The following is a 17434-nucleotide window of genomic DNA, read 5'->3' as shown; positions in this document are numbered from 1 at the left end:
TGGGTAGCGAGTTCAAGTTCCCCTTAGCTCTCTCCTTCTATAACACTAAATGTGTATTCTTTTAAGTAAATACTTAAAACATAGTTTTAAATTACACAATATTCTAGGATATCACATGGTCTTTGACGACAGAAATGTTCTAGATCTGCATTGTCCCATGTGGCAGCTGTTAATCACAGTTGGCTACTGAGCACTTAAAATACACCTAGAATGATGTAAGAACTACATTCTGAATTTTATGTAAGTTTAATTAAATTAAAAAAGCGACAACTGGCTATGGTCCACTGTAATAGCAGAATTCTCAACTATTCTAGATTAGAAAGACTCTAGTTATTCTAAGTGGTACCTTGTAGGCTGGAGAAATGATGAGGTGCCACACTACCCCAGCTGGAAATGAATTTCTGGGTCTCAATTAATTTTATAATCCCAAGGGCTCTTCTTCCAAGTGTTCTCGCTCTTCTTGGAAGGAAGGAAGGGGGGGGTTGAAGGGAGACATACCTCCTGACAATCTTGCAGGAATTTCTGAAGATCCCTGTTGTCTTTCAATCTCATCAGAAGCTCACTGGCGGCCTCACGATTCTTTCTATGTCTGTTATAATAATAATAAAAATAATTTTTAGAAGAGGAAATACAGCATCTTGAAATACTGAATTTACAACTCAATGTCTTCCCTGGGTTTCTACATATGATAAAAGCAGTTGGCTTGTACAGCTCTCATTATGTCAAAAAGGGAAAATAAACAAGAGAATTTAGCATACTCTAAATGAGTGAGCCACAGTATAAAAGAGATCAAAACAGCTGTCCAAGCCAGGACAGGTGGAAAGAGGAAGAAATGTCTAAGAAAAGTTTAACTTTCTTTTTTCCGAGGCAGAGGATGTCCTCAAATGAGCCATGTAAATACAGTGCTTCCTAATCTGGTGCTAGGGGATAAAATCTGAGCATGCACTCGGTACAAGTCCCCATCTGAGGCATTGTGGGAGAATTTGAGACTCATCTTCAAGAAACTGAGTGACAATTCATGGCTAAAAAACCATAGATAACAATACAAAGGGCTTTAAATTAATGTTTCCTAGATAAATATTTGCCCATCCTGAGAACCCTTCCTGCCCTCCCAACAATGAACCAGGAATGAAAATGTTGAGACCTGTGAGATTATCTACTTACTAGATCCCAATCTTTATTAACAGGTAAGGGTAATCAAAGCTTAATGAAGCTGAAGCACAAAATTGTAAGCAAAAATTCCTAAGAACTGGGAGGAGCTGAACTTGGGGAATGACAAGGCAAATGGGGGTGCTGGCTGCCCAGCCTGAATGCTGTCCACAGGGCTTCTTTGCACACGCCGTTGTTGTGGTGCCAGAACCGCTCAGCAAGCCTCCCTCATGCGCCAGTGGCTCAGGTTCTCCACCCAAGACTGTGAACACCAGTTATGTGGATGCCGGGAGAGCTGGGAGCGCCGTGAGCATGGCCTTGATGCAGCTCTGTGGCTACAGGGAGGAGCTACTGAACAGACAACCAAGCACCCATGCCCCGAATACAGCTTCCCCAATATTCCCAAGAAACCTAAGCCAGCCAGCCAGCCAGACTTAGTGAAGGGTATTAACTGGGGTAGATAAGGACATTGGGTTTTCATTGTGGTTCTCAAAGCAATTTCTTGCTATGTGTGCTTGCGCAGAGTCTCTCCTGTTCGGCCCCCCACAGAGGGATGAGGAGAACATAACCTGTGATTCTCTAGGATGCCACAAGGAGCCCAGGGAGCACCAGCTGCTGAGTAACCCATGAGAACCTTCCGAGGGAGCAAGAAAGAGCTTACAGTGATGCCATGGGTGACACGGACCCTCAGTGAATGCTGGCAAACAACTGACTGTGGTGGCAGGGCTGGTATCATCTGCCTGGGGAACCGAAGGGAAATGCTCTCTGCTCTGAGAAGGTGCCAGTGACTACAGAACAACTGGAAGAACACGAGTGGAAATAATACTGCCAGGCAGATGCTAGAGTTGCATAATGACTCCATGATTTTTTTTTTTTTACTTGAAAGGGGTTTCAGAGCTTCACGAAAAGAAATCTTAGTATTTTTATATCACTTAAGTAAAATGCAAAAATAGAAAAATATTTCTTAAGTAATGCTAAATGGAAAGAGTGTATGCATGTTTAATGGTGTAAAACCCCATGGCACAGGTCAGAAAGCAGGAACTAAACTGACAAGCGCCATGGATGAGACGAAAGGTTGTGGCTTCTTCTCCCACACCTTCAGCATTCTACTGCTTTCAGAACAACAAAAAACAAAGGCCAAAACCTCTTTACTGCATTGATATCCTTTCTCAGATACCAAAAAAATTTTTTTTAATTATTTAAAGACTGTTAGTGAATTTGGGCTAAAGGAATTAGGTGTCTAAAAATGTGGATGACTGGGATCCCTGGGTGGCGCAGCGGTTTGGCGCCTGCCTTTGGCCCAGGGCGCGATCCTAGAGACCCGGGATCGAATCCCACGTCGGGCTCCCGGTGCATGGAGCCTGCTTCTCCCTCTGTCTGTGTCTCTGCCTCTCTCTCTCTCTCTCTGTGACTATCATAAATAAATAAAAATTAAAAAAAATACATTAAAAATGTGGATGACGAAGGAATGTCTAAGAAAAGTTTAACTTTCTTTTTTCTGAACCTCAAATTCCAGTCACTCTTGGTAAGTAGAGGGTTTTAAGAAGCTAAAGCCAATCTTCAGGAGGAAGGTTATTTGCAGTCAGGCACAAAGCCTGGAATGAAAGACCCCAGTCCCTTCCACAGAGCCACACACAAGTGCTCAGAAGGCGAGGAGGGACTAGAAACTGGCAGCTACAACAGGACACACCCCCTTGAAGCTCATGGCAATGATGGAAAAAAAATAATTCAGACACTGTCTGAGAAGTCTCACGAAGACAGAAGCACAACCAGACAGAAGTCTGACTGGAGCTTACATACTGAAGTCTCACAGACACCCGACAGATTCTGGCCAGGCAGTCTCTCTCTTCTATGGGGACCAGGGAGAAGGGAAAGGCCAAAGGGTGACTTAGGGCCCCATGTCCCAATGACAGATCTCCGAGAGGACACAATGATGGTGTCTGAGGGGATTAAGCTCTGCAGAGTGGGCAACAGCCACATGGGCAGCATGACACTTGTTGCAGACTCAGAAAACCCTCAAGAGAACTGAGAGTTGGCAACCAATGGCATTCAAGGAAAGCCTTTCAAGGCTGGGTCATGGATTTAATTATAGGGAAGGACCTTCTGAAACTTGACCACAGTTTTTTACAGTCCTAAAGGTGCTCTTTGTTTGGGGCGAGGTTAAACTTGTTGCTTTATTTCCATTTCTCACTTTCTACCCCTCTAGTAAGAGTCAGAAGCTCCTTCATCTTCTGAGGCAGATGCTAAGTCTAACTGTGGTTCTTGTAAAAAACTAAAGAACCACAGGTGCCTGAATAAAACAGATGGGTAATACGAAAGCTTTTCCCCCCAGTGAGACAGGGTCTGGCTTTATGAAGCTGGATCCTGTTTCCTTGTTTTCTCAGGACTGCACCAGGGCTGGAACTTCTCTTGAGCCAGGAAGCTCACCCATTTGCACCCCCAGGGCAAGCCTGGACAGCAGGCTCCCCTCCACCCAGGCATGAGCACGTTAAAGGTCATTGGCACCCCACCCACATCTGTTAAGAGCCAGTGTCTTTGTTCTAGTACTTTTTCATTTCAACAAACTCCACTGAAATCGGCAAGATTTCCGGAACGTAAGCACATTATGATTTTGCATTTTATGAAAATAGCTTCACAAGAGCATCAGAATGTTTCTGGACAAGAGATTAGATCTGAAGGTCCAGGTATTTACTTAGCTTGTGCCCCCATAGCACCTGGAACTCACATATTTGTGTATTTTTTAACAGGCAAGTATCCTCTGGGGTCAGTTTCTGATCCTGAGGCCTCTGGGGATACACAAGTGAAACCAGAATGCAGTTAACACCAGCTGAGGAAGACGTAGTTGTCCTGAGAGCAGATCAATGGAAAGCCCCACCCCCCCTTCCAACTATAGATAGTATTTTCCATTTCTTTTTTAAGACAGAAATCTTAAGAAGTCTTTGGGACCCCAGGAGCCCAGGCTCCGAGTCAAGGGCAAAAGGAAGGCTAAACCACATTTGAGGGCTGCTGAAATGTTCTCTCATATCCAGGAGTCTCCAGCCTTGACAGTATCACCTGCTTCCAAAAACCCCTCACAGCTGCAGCATCAGGGGACGTGTAAACACACGCAGGAAACTGTAAGGCAGCTGCACGCCTGCCTGGAAGCACGTGTCCCTAACCGCCAAGTCTGCCCTCAGGAAACCAGCTGTATGCATCGAACACAGACACGCATGACGTATTAGACTTACAAAATAACTCGAGGTTTAACATTAGGAAAAAAGGAAATTCTTTTTTTCTCTAAGTTAGGAAAACCTTGCCTAGTCTTTGCTTTTCACAATCAAGGGTTTGGTGAGGAATTTTTTTTTTCTTTTTTTTTTAGCTGTTTGAGGAGCAACAGATACAAAATGATAACGTATGTTATACCCTATTCCATAACAGCACCCTTCAAATGCGTGGTTGAGGCTATGTATGAATCAGTGAAAAGGACAGACTTGGAAATGTTAAAGCCAAAAGCTCAGTCTTCTTGAGGAGGGAGTCACTGCCCCTTTCACTGCATATCACAGGAAGTTCATATGGCCCAGGATCCCAGGAGACCCTTCTTGGAGAAGCTAAGCAAGGAAACACTCTCAGCAAGAAGTTCTTCTTTTTCATTGCACTTGAGAGCCAGAAAAGAAGTTTCTTGATGACATCAGTTTCACAATGAGCCCTTAAATCCAGCCCAAACTGGGACCACAGAAGATCAGTTGGAACAGAAACTAGAGACTGACCCAGATAGGCTAAACCAGGATGCAACTGGCCAGGCCAGAACCAGCCTGTGCTGGTGCAGCCAAACCCTGATCTGCACTGACATCCCACCTTAGTAACAGCCTAAGGCAGGGTGAGAATTAAGGTACACACAGAGTACGCTGGCCTTCAGTCAGGGAGAAAAGTCTTAACTGTGAATTAATGAGTAAATAAATAAAAATAAGAGCATCAAATCTTAGAGATGCCTTGGCAGAAGACGAAAGGGACTTTTCTCTCATCATGAAAAAATCCTGTTACGGCATTATCCAAGCCAATTTTCTGAGAGGGCCCTGATAATGTGGCTCTGCCAGGTACTCAGGACAAGTAAACCTCGCCGCCCCTCCCTAGTTGCTCCTGGAAGGCTTCAGAGGATCCTTGCATGGATGAAGGTGAACATGGGCTTAGCTGGGGAAGTGTGGCTCTCAGGGTCCCATCATGCGACAGGCTCCACACATCAACTCCGGACGGGCATGGCTTATATCTGATTGCTAACTGGCATCACAGCTCTCATAAATATTTGATTAAATATTAGTTTGGCTCCTCAGAGTTTTCTTTTGTGGACACCTGTACATGCCTGACCATGAGAACCACGTTTCTCATGGCACCAATGTACTGCTTACTAGTTTTCTGGGGTGGGTAGATTAAATTTTACCAGCTGTCCATACCCCAACCCAGTGGAAGATTGATACTCACACTCCCAAGGACTTTCGGCTAACGATTTAGAGGACTGGGACTCCCTCAGGAGCTTCAGGGTGCCGTACCTGTCATCAATGGAGTCCACCTTCTCCTGGATGCGATCTGAGTTGATGTTTCCATCGCTCACCAGCCTCCGGCCCGTCTCCACAACAGCATTAATCTTCTCCTCGTTGGCGTCCATGGTGGTCATGAAGTCCTCTTGTTTTTTAATAGCTGCTTCAGCTCCTTCCAAGGTGGTGGGCATTTCAGTATGGGCCAACACATACTCCTTTTGCAAAGAGAGAAAACCAAAATCAGAGCAGGATGAAACATCGAGATACACGACTCATTTCCAGAATAATGAAAGCACCCTTTCCTATGTCCTTGGTTTCCATACAACACACCTTGTAACGCTTGCTCTGCTGTACTTAAATAATCTGATCAGAGAAAACAAAAGGTTGGGAGGGGAAAAACCTAGTGGGGCACCATAAGGAATTTAATTTCCTTAAGTGGTTCAATTCACTACATTTTTTTCCCAAAGTAAGTGAGGAAACTAAGCAACGCTTTATGCATCAGCCACCAGGGTCCTCTCATGTGTCATGAAGGCAGTGGCGACAAACTCTGTTCAAACTCTCTTCTGAAAAGACAGATTAACAACCCTGATGTTGGCTACTATCTTTAGCTGTTTCCTTTCTTTAGTTCCTACCTTGTGTCACTGGGTGAAGCCCCTGACTCTTCCTAGAGCAAGGAAGACAGAACCACTTAGTCCTGCACCAAAAAACAAAACAAAACAAAGAACCCCAAGCAGATAAAAAAAAATTTTTTTTCAAACAAAAAAACCCCCTCACTGTACCTTTCAAATTGTCAAACTGGATCACTGCCTTACAGAATATTGCCAACTTAATGCAATACTGTGAGCACATACTTAGAACCTAAGAGATTCTTGAAAGCCGCTGAAACGGAACGGGACTCTGCAGGAACCTTCAGCTCCCCTACCCCACGGTGTGAGGGGTCTCAATGCCTTGGAAGCTGGGGGGAACCTCTCCATTAACCTTCTGTTTCCACAAAGGGGTGCTCTGAAGCGGCAGCCTGGCTAGAAAGCTTCAAAGGGCAAACAGGGGCTGCTCTGCCAGGAAGGAAGCAAAGGCGGTGGAGCAGTACCTGGTTGTTAAGGAAGGCCTCGGCCTGCTTGGTGTCCCTAAGAAACTGCTGGTAGGCGTGGGACTGGGAGAGGAGACTCTGCCGATTCTCCCACATTTTGTGGAGCTCATTCCACCCAGTGTCCAGGGCCTGTAGCCGCTGCCGCAGAAACATGTACTGGGCGTCGGTCTGTCCCTGGGTGACCATCTCGCCCATGTCCCTCATCTTCTGGTAGTCCTCCTCGTAGTTGTCGATCTCGTTTTTGATGTTCTCATGCTGCGTGAGGAGCTTCTCGGCTTCGGTGAGGGTGTTGGGCATGTCCTCAGAGGCGATGGCCGTCTGGGTCCGGGAGAGCCAGGACTGGAAGTCGTCCAGGTCCCGCAGGAACTGCTGCAGCTTGCTGGCCTCTCCCAGGGAGGCCTCGCGGTTTTTCAGGGTGGTCTTCATCTCCTCCCACACGTCGCTGATCTCGGCCAGCCGAGACAGGATGGCCTGAGCCTGGTCAGGGTGCTCAGACTCGAGCTTCTCGGCCTCTTTCTGCAGGTCGCTGAGCTTCGCCTCAATGGCCACCAGGTCCCGCTCCATGCCGGTCAGCTTGCGCTGCAGGGCCATGACGCCGGCCAGGTCGTTGCCCAGGTCCTGGGTGGACTCGATGACCTTGGTCTTCTCTCGAATCCAGGATTTGGTTTCGTTGCACTCAAGGTGGTAGTTCTGTATGCTCAGGGCAGAGAGAAGAGCGTCCTTCTTCCTGTCAACCAGCTCTCGGAACTGACTCCACCTGTGAGCACAAGGACACAGAGCGGTGTCAGAAACAGGCTGACAGCTCACGGCTGTGCAGACATTAACAGTGATGGTCAAAGCTGTCTTTTTTTTTTTTTTTTCAGTCCGTCTCTGCTATGAATAAATGCTTTTGGGAATATCATCTCAGTCTATGGACACCAAATACCATCAAACAGCTTAAAGGACACCATATGATCTGGAAAAAGCCTGACATGAAGAGGTACTTGTTCAAAGAGCTCCAATGTGGGCAGTGATAACACACCTGTCCCCCAAAGAGTCAGTGACTTTCCTGAAATTGCATTTCTGCCATGTGAGTTTTACTTATCTCTGAACTATACCTAATGAATATTTTCCAAATTCAAAATACCTGACAGTAACCTTCAGAACTGAGGCTACCACAACCTATTCAAGTGTGTTTATTCAACAGACAGATAACACGAGGACAAAGGTCTAAGTTGGTAATCAGGACTTCCACTCGCCAATTATGTCTAAAACATGCTAGAATTCTGTTCCAGAAATCACCTCAAAAGGCACAGTAGAGGTACCACCTGGATGTCACGGTCCTCCACACTGGGCACAGGTCTCACAGTAGTAATACCCTACTTCCTATATGAGGACAGGCAGGTGCCAGGCTGCCTTGAATGGCATCACCCCAAAAGACATTTCTTGCAAAACTCAGGTATGTCGAAAGGCAGATGCCAATGCTGTGACATCAGTGCCACGTTATCAGTGACCCTGTGTGGGAAATTCCTGACAGCAAGGCTCAGAAGTGACCTCGCCCTCCCTGGTATGGCGTCTGGCACACAGGGAGCAGCACACTGCTGGCTGCACACCCACCTTGTGTTGAGTTTGTCCTGCTGGGCTTTGATTTCCTTCTCACTTGGGTGGCCACTGTGCATGAGCTGCCGTGCAATCTGGTTCACCACGGCGACCCGGGAAGCCTGGTTATTCATTTCCGGTTCAAGGCTCTCAAATCTGGAAAGGCAATTCAACAGGGTACTCACCTCCCTGGTCACAGGTGGTAACGAGGGATGGCTGGTAGCCCCCACACCACCAGCAGCACCCCACTCACCTGTGCTGGATGACTTCCAGGTCCTCCAGCTTTTCTGGGATCTGCATGTTGTTGAGCCACTGCTCCTTCTCGTCGATCCAGAGCTCACAGGCATCAGCCTCACTGAACATCTTGTACAAGGCGAGCGTGTCCTGCAGTGCCTGCTTCCTCAGCCGCGTCAGCTCTGCTACCTCCTTGTACCGTTCCTCGATGCCCGACAGCCTGCCCCTCACATCCTGAGACTCGGCATGCTCCTGGGGGAGGGCGCTGGCCTGCTCGTGCAGCGTGTCAATGGTGGGCCTGTAGTTGGCGATCTCCTCTGCCACATCCTTGTGTTTCTTGACCAGAGACTGTGTGGAATACTCGTCGTGGCCCACGTCATTGCTGGAGACGATCTTGAGGATGTCCAGCATCCAAGCATCGATGTCGTCGGCATCCGCCTGGAACTGGTGCAGCAGCGAGGCCTCCTCCAGGCGCTTCTTCCGAATGGCCGAGAGCTGCTCCAGGTTGGCCCACTGCTCCCGGATGTAAAGGATCCTCTCTCGGATCTTCTCTGACCCAAAGTGCTCCTCTGCGATCATGTCTTCACCTTCTTTGATGGCCTGCTCAAAGTGGCCGCTGCGGCCGCTCATCTCATCCTCAAATGCCCGGTGCTTGCTGAGCAGACGCATGACGCTGGTCAGGTCCTTCCCGTAGTCGTCAGAGGACAGGATCTTCTCCTTCTCCCGTATCCAGCCCTCCTCTTCTGCCATCTCCCAGAAGAACTTCCAGAGGCGACGGGACTCTTCCAGACGAGCCCGGCGTTCAGCCGCCAGCTGGCAGAGTTCTTGATAACAGAACTCCATGTGGGCCACGCGGTCTCGGATCACCTGAGGGTCGCAGGGCTTGTAACCTGTTTAAGGCCGAGGAAGGAACGTGAGAGCACAACAGTTTAAGCACAGGTCCCTGCTCGTTTGCAAGTAGTGAGTTACACCCATTTTCTCACCACCAAATTATCAGTTTCATTCTCAGTGCAGGGCCACGTTTTAAGGCAATGGAGAAGCTTTTAGAGCCTTGACTGGAGGTGGGTGGGTGATGAGAGTGGCAACGGTGTTATCTTTTTGCCCCAAATGCAAAGTGATCATTTATGAACCAAAAAAGCACATAAATCATAAGAAGAGGGTCAGCAGCATTTGTTTCTCACATATAAGGAACACAACCAAATCCTTTCAAACATCCTTTAACAAAGGATACGTACAACTAGATGTGAAAGCCATGAGATGCTTGAGCGGCCACTCCAGGGTGTTGGTATTTATCAAGGGTGGTCTAGGCAAAGCCTGATTGTCAACCAAGCAGTACTTGAGTATTTAACGGAAACACAGGTCCATTTCAGAAAAGCATGACATAGTTAAAAGTATCCAGAATGCCACCCTACTGCACTTCGTGTACCCATGACATAGTAGCAGACCAAGCTACTGGGAACCTACAACAGCACAGTAACTTCAAACACCCCACTGGCACACACAGCTCATCTACTTCTATCAGGATGGGTCTCTCTCTGGTGGCGAGGAAGCAATGGCTGCAACATTCTACCCCCTTACCTTCCCCATCTGTTGCAAACTTCTGGGCAGAAGCATTGACACCTCTCACCCGCTCTGCCTGGATGCCAATGTCGGCTTCAACCAGGGCGTGCTTCTGTAACAGGTCTTCCACGCCAAGCAAGTGTTTGCCATAGTCTTGAGATAGTAATAGCACCTGTGCACAGAGAAAACAGAAGGCACATCTGTGCATACAACCCTCACTTCAGGGCCTCATCATTTTTGGACAAGCTGAGAACCAGCAGCCACGCTGCAGCCTCTCACGAGCCAGCTACCCCACCACATCTCTAGGGGAGGAGAGTGACAAGCAAATCGGAATAAAACCAAACAGACTGGAAAGCCAGCATCAGGAGAGACATAATAAAGATCATCTAGTTTGGAATAAGCAGGTCAAAAATACATTCAGAACGGAATAGAAAAAAAGGGAGTGGGGCAGGGGGAACCAGTACAATGTGTGAACTGGGGCTGGAAGAAAAAACACCGCAGCAATATTCCAGAAGATGAGACACAAATGGTGAAGTTATTTCACTTCAAAATGAAAAGAAATCTCCCAGAAGCTGCTGAACCCTTACATGGATGTTTTCCTCAGTTAAAAGCTTACTGATGTGCCTCTGTAATACTTATATTATCAATGGGAGAAGAATCTAGTTGAAAGCTTACAAACCAACCACATCTTTAATCAAGTAAAAACAAGGCCAGGTGGCTTCACGCTTACTAGGGCCTGCACAATTTCTTTGGTGTTAAGTTTGAATCCACTAATGCTTTCTTTTCTCCTTCCATCAGCCCAAGTTGGGGGCCTCATTTGACATTCTCTCCAGATGGAATTTCTACTTCACTCCTACTTCTGAGGGAAGTCTCTTGCCCAAAATCTGAACTATAATGTACAACATGATTTATAAAATGAAATGCGCCTCCCTGCTAGTTTTTAATGAATATTTCTACTTTGAAAGGTCAAGACAGACCATACTTGAGAACACCATAAATCTGGGACAATAAGAGGGCAAACTGATGGTATGAGGTGACCCTATCCCTCTGCCAGGAATAGTTCAAGAGGTTAAGCAAAAAATGATGGCTTACATCCCAGGAAGAAACTCCTTGCATAAGGTCGAGCTTGGGAACGCAGAACGCTGAGATAAAGGGGCCTTCACTGTACAGTCTATAAACTGCCCTGTTCTGTTCTAGCTACAGAGCTAAATGCCTTCCAGCTGGGGGACTGCCTGATGTGGATGAGCCTTCTATGGCCGGCAGCAGAGAACACAAATAGGGACAGGGACTTGGCACAACGGCAGGTCTCTTCCTGGGCAGGAGGAAAGCTTGGAAGTCTATGCTCAGGGTTGTCAATTAAGAAAGAGGAAGCACAAACTGGCCCTGGCAGCCACTTCCAACCAGGCCCATCTTATGATGTATACACATGTTAACAGCACATTTAATCCTTGCTGTCACTGATCTCAACTTAAAAACAAGGAAAGGAGGCTCAAGGAGATTACACAGCCCCTGCATGACAAACAGGGGCCACCTGGTTCTTGACCCACACTCTGCCCACGTTGCCTACCACTATCCCGTCTGCCCACATTACTTTCCTGGGCCCTCCCCAGATAGAGCCACTCACACACATGTCAATGAGATGGAAAGCTAGTCCAACTCTCAAGAATTAAAAACAGAGAAAACCGTCATGGGATTGATTGATTCTCTACTGTGGAATAGTTCTAAATTAAATCTAAATCACTGTAGCAGACCCCTAGCTATGAAATTGGTTTTCAATACAACTTTTTCACACTTCACACTCCACTTAACTCCTGACCTAACAACCTTCCCAAAGGTAACGGGGCCCCCTCTGGCTTTACAGAGTGGACAGTTAGGGCACACAATACGGTGTGTGGTCAGTGGGTAGGTCAAAAAAGAGAGGTCCCACTGCATCAGCTCTGGCCTCCTTTCACTGAAGTTCTACCTTCATTTCGTCCATCCAGTCCATAATGTAGAGCATTTCCTGGAATATCTTTTGCAACCCCAGGTTCATCTCGAGACGCTGCCTCCGGGCTTTGAGCAATTCCAGTAGGTACTCCCAGAGCCGGATGACATTGTCCTTCCTTGCTGTGATGCGCTTGATGTCATGGTAGTTCTCTGCCTCGAGCTCCCTAGCCACGGCCACCACAGCCTGCACGCGTTCCTCGTACGCGGCAATGTCTGTCTCAATGGCCTCGTGCTTTTTCGTGGCAGCCTCAACTGCAGGAAGGTCAAACCCAAAGTTGTCCTACAGAGAAACAGGGGAAAGAAAACCACACACACAAAATAAGAAAGCCATCCAACTAGAACAAAGTTGAGTCTTGAACACAATCTCTGGTGGTCCTAGAGCCACAATGACTTGAACCCTGCCAGCTGCTGATCTCTGCCTCTCCTAGGATACTTAGGACATCCTGCTAGAGCTAAGATGCCCTCCCCCAAAGCAAATCAGCAACTTTTCTTTTTATAGAGGGATATAGGCTCGTATCCACCTTATACCTATGTGACTGGAGCAGGTGACAGTTTGTGTGAAGCCAGGTAGAAAAGAAAGTCATTTCTATTTATTTCATGACCAGTCCAAATGCCTTGAAGGATCAGATGGTCAAAGATAGAAGGTAAGAGAAATTTTCCAAGATTTATAAACGTGAGCAGTTCACACTCACTCACTGGCTCTAAACAAATTCTGCTTGAGTTGCTTCCAAATCTATGAAAAGTTAGATAAACAGAAGACAAAGTACATTAGAAATGATAAACATCCTCTTCATGGGAAGTGAGCAAGAGGACTCAAGTTACTTCAGAACAGTGTATATTGATAAGCAGCTGTCCTGCGGCCCTCGGGTATGGTCTGCATTTCTAGAGACCCCAGGAACAGTTCCCCGAATAAAGGTCTAGAGCAGAACCTGAGACACCAGACGCTGGTTTTCGCTCAGCCAGGTCTCCCTCATAGCTGCCTTGCGATCGAATCTGCGGGCGAGCTGTTCCAGTTTCTCCTGTCTAATGAGCTCGTTCCGCAGAGCCAGTTCTCGCTCGTGTTCTGCTTTTTCCAGTCTTTCCCAGGCCTACAGAGGCAAAAAAAAAAAGAGAACAGTTTCCTGCAGTGTTCAAGGAACTTTCCTTGGCTACAATCAACAGCTAGTACTCCTCAATAAGATCCAAGAACTTTTTTAAAAGGGACATCTCATTTCTACCCTCACTGACTCTTAAGCCTTGAGAAAAGAAATTTTTTTTTTTCCAGTTTAGCCTCATGGGAACACTCTATCCTATCTATATCTGAAAGTCCTGTATTATATTTGGAAACCAAAACAGTGTAGATATGGAGCAATATAACTAAATTATAAATCTCTTACTTTGAGAGGAAATATCATTTTCAACAGCTCTGATCACATAAAAAAAGATAAATGGTTTTTCTCAGAAAAATCATATTATGAATCTCTTATTCACCCCACCCCGAGCCACTCATTTTTTTAATATTTTATTTATTTAAGTAGTCTCTACACCCAATGTGAGGCTCAAACTCATGACCCCAAGATCAAGAGTTGCACATTCCATCGACTGAGCCAGCCAGGCGACCCCACCCCACCTTTTTTTTGAGCCCTTGTTTTTAATTCACACACCTAAGCTTTTTTTTTTTTCAAAATCCTCACCAAATGTCCACCGTAAATTAACCTCTATGAAATATATCTTACCTAAAAAACATCTATTTAAAATAATCTAAATGTGTAAAACTGACCACAATATAATGTCCGCTGTGAAATTCTTTAATTAAAGACAAAACATGGAAACTGTTGGACAGTCTCTGATATAAACAGCCAAAATTGTAAGCCCCAACCTCTACAGATTCCAGATATATGAAATAAGGTTTCAAGTTCTCCCTTCTGAAGTTTAAAGACGCTAGAGTTGACTGCCTTGGACAGATGAAAGTAACAAGGTAAAGAGAGTGAACTAAGACTGGTTTGGTAAAATCTAACATTCCTTCCCAGAACTCTAAGAGATCAGCCCACCACAAGTATGTGCTTTGACCCCCTGCAAAACCCGAGTCACTGCTGTCACTCATCAGTTCAGCAGGCCGGGTCCGACCCCTTCAGACTGCCCTCTTGGCAATCTAGCCCTTGAACCTGAAGCCTGCAGAAGATCAGGGCCTACACAGGGTTAAAAGGGATCGACATTACCTTATTAATGTCAGAGATGAGTTTGCCCTCGCGGGGCATGTAGACCTTCTGATTGTTGGCTCTCATCTTGCTCTGAATAGTAAAAAGCAGCACTTCCAAGTTCCCCTTCTCAGTAAACCTAAGGCACAGGAAGAAAAAAAGAAGTGTTCCTTTAGAGGGAAAAATTCATTTGCTCTTGGAGAAGAAGAAAAAAACATTTCACACAGCCATGCAATTTGAAAAGCAATTTATGTCTGGTCTGTTTTATGTGGAACTCACATTAGAGAAAACACGGTGCATTAGTTTTTGGGTATTATAGACCTCAAAATGCGCCCAACTGGAATTTTGGTGGGGTTGGTGGGCTGGCTATTGCTACTGAGATTTATACTTGGGGGCACACAGTGCCATTCTTTAATTAATCACTTCATTCAAGGTTTATACTTCCTGGACGATGGACTTCATTCAGGATGCACAGCTGAATACATTCAGCAAGAACTGCTTCAAATCACTACCTAGTGCTTCAGACATGGCAACAAGGAATTCACAAATGAGCTGGGTTACAGAAAAAGGAGGAATGACATGGGAACTCTAAAAAATCCTTACTTCACACTTAGAACTTTAAAAAGAAGTGAAAAATCAATTTGGGGGGATGGTAAAAACTGAACTAAACAGATACAAAACTATTTATTGTCTGTCTTTATCCAACACATATTTACACACTTTGCTAGGATTTATTAGTAGGCCTGACAACAAGTTACTAATGGGAGACAATGGGTCTCAGGCCCACCGTGAGTCTTCTAATAAACAATATATGCGTACTCAGCTACTTCTCTCAAATCCAGAGAAGAGGGAATTCTTAAACACATCAGGTACCAGGATACCTGTGTCTGAAACACATCAGGATAAGGGACTGGAGACTACCATTTCCTAGGACTCTAATATACCACACATACCAGGGGCACCATCTACAGGGAAGGGCTCACAGAAGGCCTGGTTTGTAACAGAGCTCAGCCAGCCAGTCGGGGTCGGAAGAAAAGGAGTAAGACAGGCCCCTGGGGTAAGAGGCATTCATTATGAGATCACGGAAACAAGGGTCCAAGACCACCATCATCCTTCCCCACACTCATGGTAATGCACTCCAATCTGCATCTTACTTGGGCGGTTTCTCCACAGTGCGATAGGTGTTGAATGCCTGAAGCTGTTGTTGAACCCCGACCAGAGAATTGGCAAATTTGCGATTGTTCAAGATAATGATGGTTTGTTCAATCCACTCCAGAAGGTCAGAGGCAAGTGACTCATACTTTTCAATCATTTTTTCTGTTTCAATAGCATTGTCAAGCACCTGTAAACAGGAGTTAGAAAAACAGAACATCATATTGCCAAGTAAGGAAAACAGGATTATAACCCTATGTGAGCACGTGCACAATTAATGACTGGCTTTCAAACAGTTCTACGCTACTCTGGCATAAGCATTTTAAACTCGAGGAACTGTGTGTTAATAGGCACTCAGTCTGTAGCTATTACTTGTGAGCAATGACAGCTTAACTCAAGTGTAATTGGTTCTGTACCACCCAACCCCCAGGCAAAGGGTTTAAGATTCTGAATGACTCCTGTTGCCTCAGCCCCAGGATCCTTGAAAAACAACAAGGACTCTGTTTTGCTTGGTCCTGTCTCAAGAATGTCCATGAATTTTCCATTCTGTTGCAATGAAAAGACAATGTCACCTGATCTGAGGTGTTTTGAAATATATGGCAGGTGAACATCAGCCAAATGAGAAATAAAAAGCACTAACAGTGGGGCCTTTTCAACTGGAATAAGTAGGATTTCACACCCATGACACTGGCCAACTCATCAGATTTTCAATACCCCATTTTCTGGTAAGGTGGGGGGAGGAAGGTCTCTGCGTCTGAGATGCCCCTCTGATCTCGCCCTAACGACTGTAGCTGCTACTCCTACTTCCTGCTACTCTTCTTAGGAATGAAGAGGCTTCTGCCCACTTCCCTGCCTCTTGGGAGTGTCCCCCACAACCTACTCCAGGTCCAACTGATGAGGGCATGGGACAACAGGTGCTGGGTGGCAGTACATGAAGACGTGAACTTTAATCATGTCTCACAACTTATACAATTGGTGTGAACTCACCTTTCCAATTCGTTTTCCTTCAACAGCCAAGGCCTTCATCTTAGAGAAGTAGTGGTAATAAGTCACCACGTAAGTGATAATAGACTTCTCATCAGGGTGGTCCACACTGATATCTGTAACCCGGAGAAGGTTTTGTTCAGTACGCTGCTCACGGTGCTACCACCCAGGCAGCAGGAACAACCCAGAACAACTGTTCAACACTGAAATAGGCCAGTGTTTTCAATATTTGTATATTTGAGAGTTCTGCCATCAGTGTATTAACTATAAGGCTAATGAGGATGAAACCATCTCACTCTTTTATGGTATGAATATTCATAAATGCCTTCTACTACTGCAATAGGACATAGAAGTCTTAAGAAATAGGATCCTTCCTCTACAGGATCCCAAGCTACCAAGAAGACAAAAATATACGCAAAACTACTACAGAAAAATGAAGAATACAGTAAGAATTCAGTTGGAATTCTTAGCAAGACATACCACATTCATCTCCCTGCCTACTTCTACTCCCAAACTGGGCTTGTGCTGCTTAAATCGTCATTTCTGCTGATGCTACCAGAACTGTTTCCAGTCATTCAGTCTTTGCACATCTTTATCTTGCTACCTGTTATTCAGCTAGTCACTAGTCACCAACTCTGAGTCCAGATGATTTTATTTATGGAATCTTTATTGTCACTCATGGTTTAGACTCTCATGGTCCCAAAACCAGGTCTGAAGCAAGAGCTTCCTCACTGGGTTTCCCTACCACCCAATTTACTTTACACACTGCACCTGGTTGATCTAGTGTAAACACACTTTCTTCTGGCTCAAAATTACTCAAAAGTACCCTACAATCTACAAAAAAAAAAAAAAAAAAAGTCTAATAAGCCCCTTAATCCTCTAGAATTTGCCATAACTTTCCTTTCCTTCCTTCCATTGTTTATCAGGCTCCCTAAGAGCCAACCACTATTCTAGACATTTCTAATCCTATAGCCTAATATTTCTTCTCAGGCACAATCTAAACCAAAGGGGACTAT

General features: G+C 45.7%; 1 protein-coding gene across 4 annotated transcripts in view; it reads right to left on the bottom strand.

Annotated features, from left to right (window-relative positions):
• SPTBN1 (spectrin beta, non-erythrocytic 1) overlaps nt 1-17434 on the bottom strand; it is a 199436-nt gene that overhangs the window by 35647 nt on the left and 146355 nt on the right. For all 4 annotated transcript variants that reach the window (XM_055329366.1, XM_055329365.1, XM_055329368.1 and 1 more), the window contains 11 exons: nt 16422-16534; nt 15437-15624; nt 14304-14421; nt 13035-13193; nt 12083-12385; nt 10138-10291; nt 8579-9449; nt 8344-8481; nt 6748-7504; nt 5673-5875; nt 499-589 (listed from right to left, as the gene is read on the bottom strand). In XM_055329366.1, the coding sequence (XP_055185341.1) occupies nt 499-589; nt 5673-5875; nt 6748-7504; nt 8344-8481; nt 8579-9449; nt 10138-10291; nt 12083-12385; nt 13035-13193; nt 14304-14421; nt 15437-15624; nt 16422-16534 (3095 nt within the window). The remainder of the gene's footprint in view (nt 1-498; nt 590-5672; nt 5876-6747; nt 7505-8343; nt 8482-8578; nt 9450-10137; nt 10292-12082; nt 12386-13034; nt 13194-14303; nt 14422-15436; nt 15625-16421; nt 16535-17434) is intronic.

The sequence above is a fragment of the Nyctereutes procyonoides genome, unplaced genomic scaffold (assembly GCF_905146905.1).
Source record: "Nyctereutes procyonoides isolate TBG_1078 unplaced genomic scaffold, NYPRO_anot_genome, whole genome shotgun sequence".
Lineage (NCBI taxonomy): Eukaryota > Metazoa > Chordata > Mammalia > Carnivora > Canidae > Nyctereutes > Nyctereutes procyonoides.
This window is presented reverse-complemented; position numbering and strand designations above follow the sequence as displayed.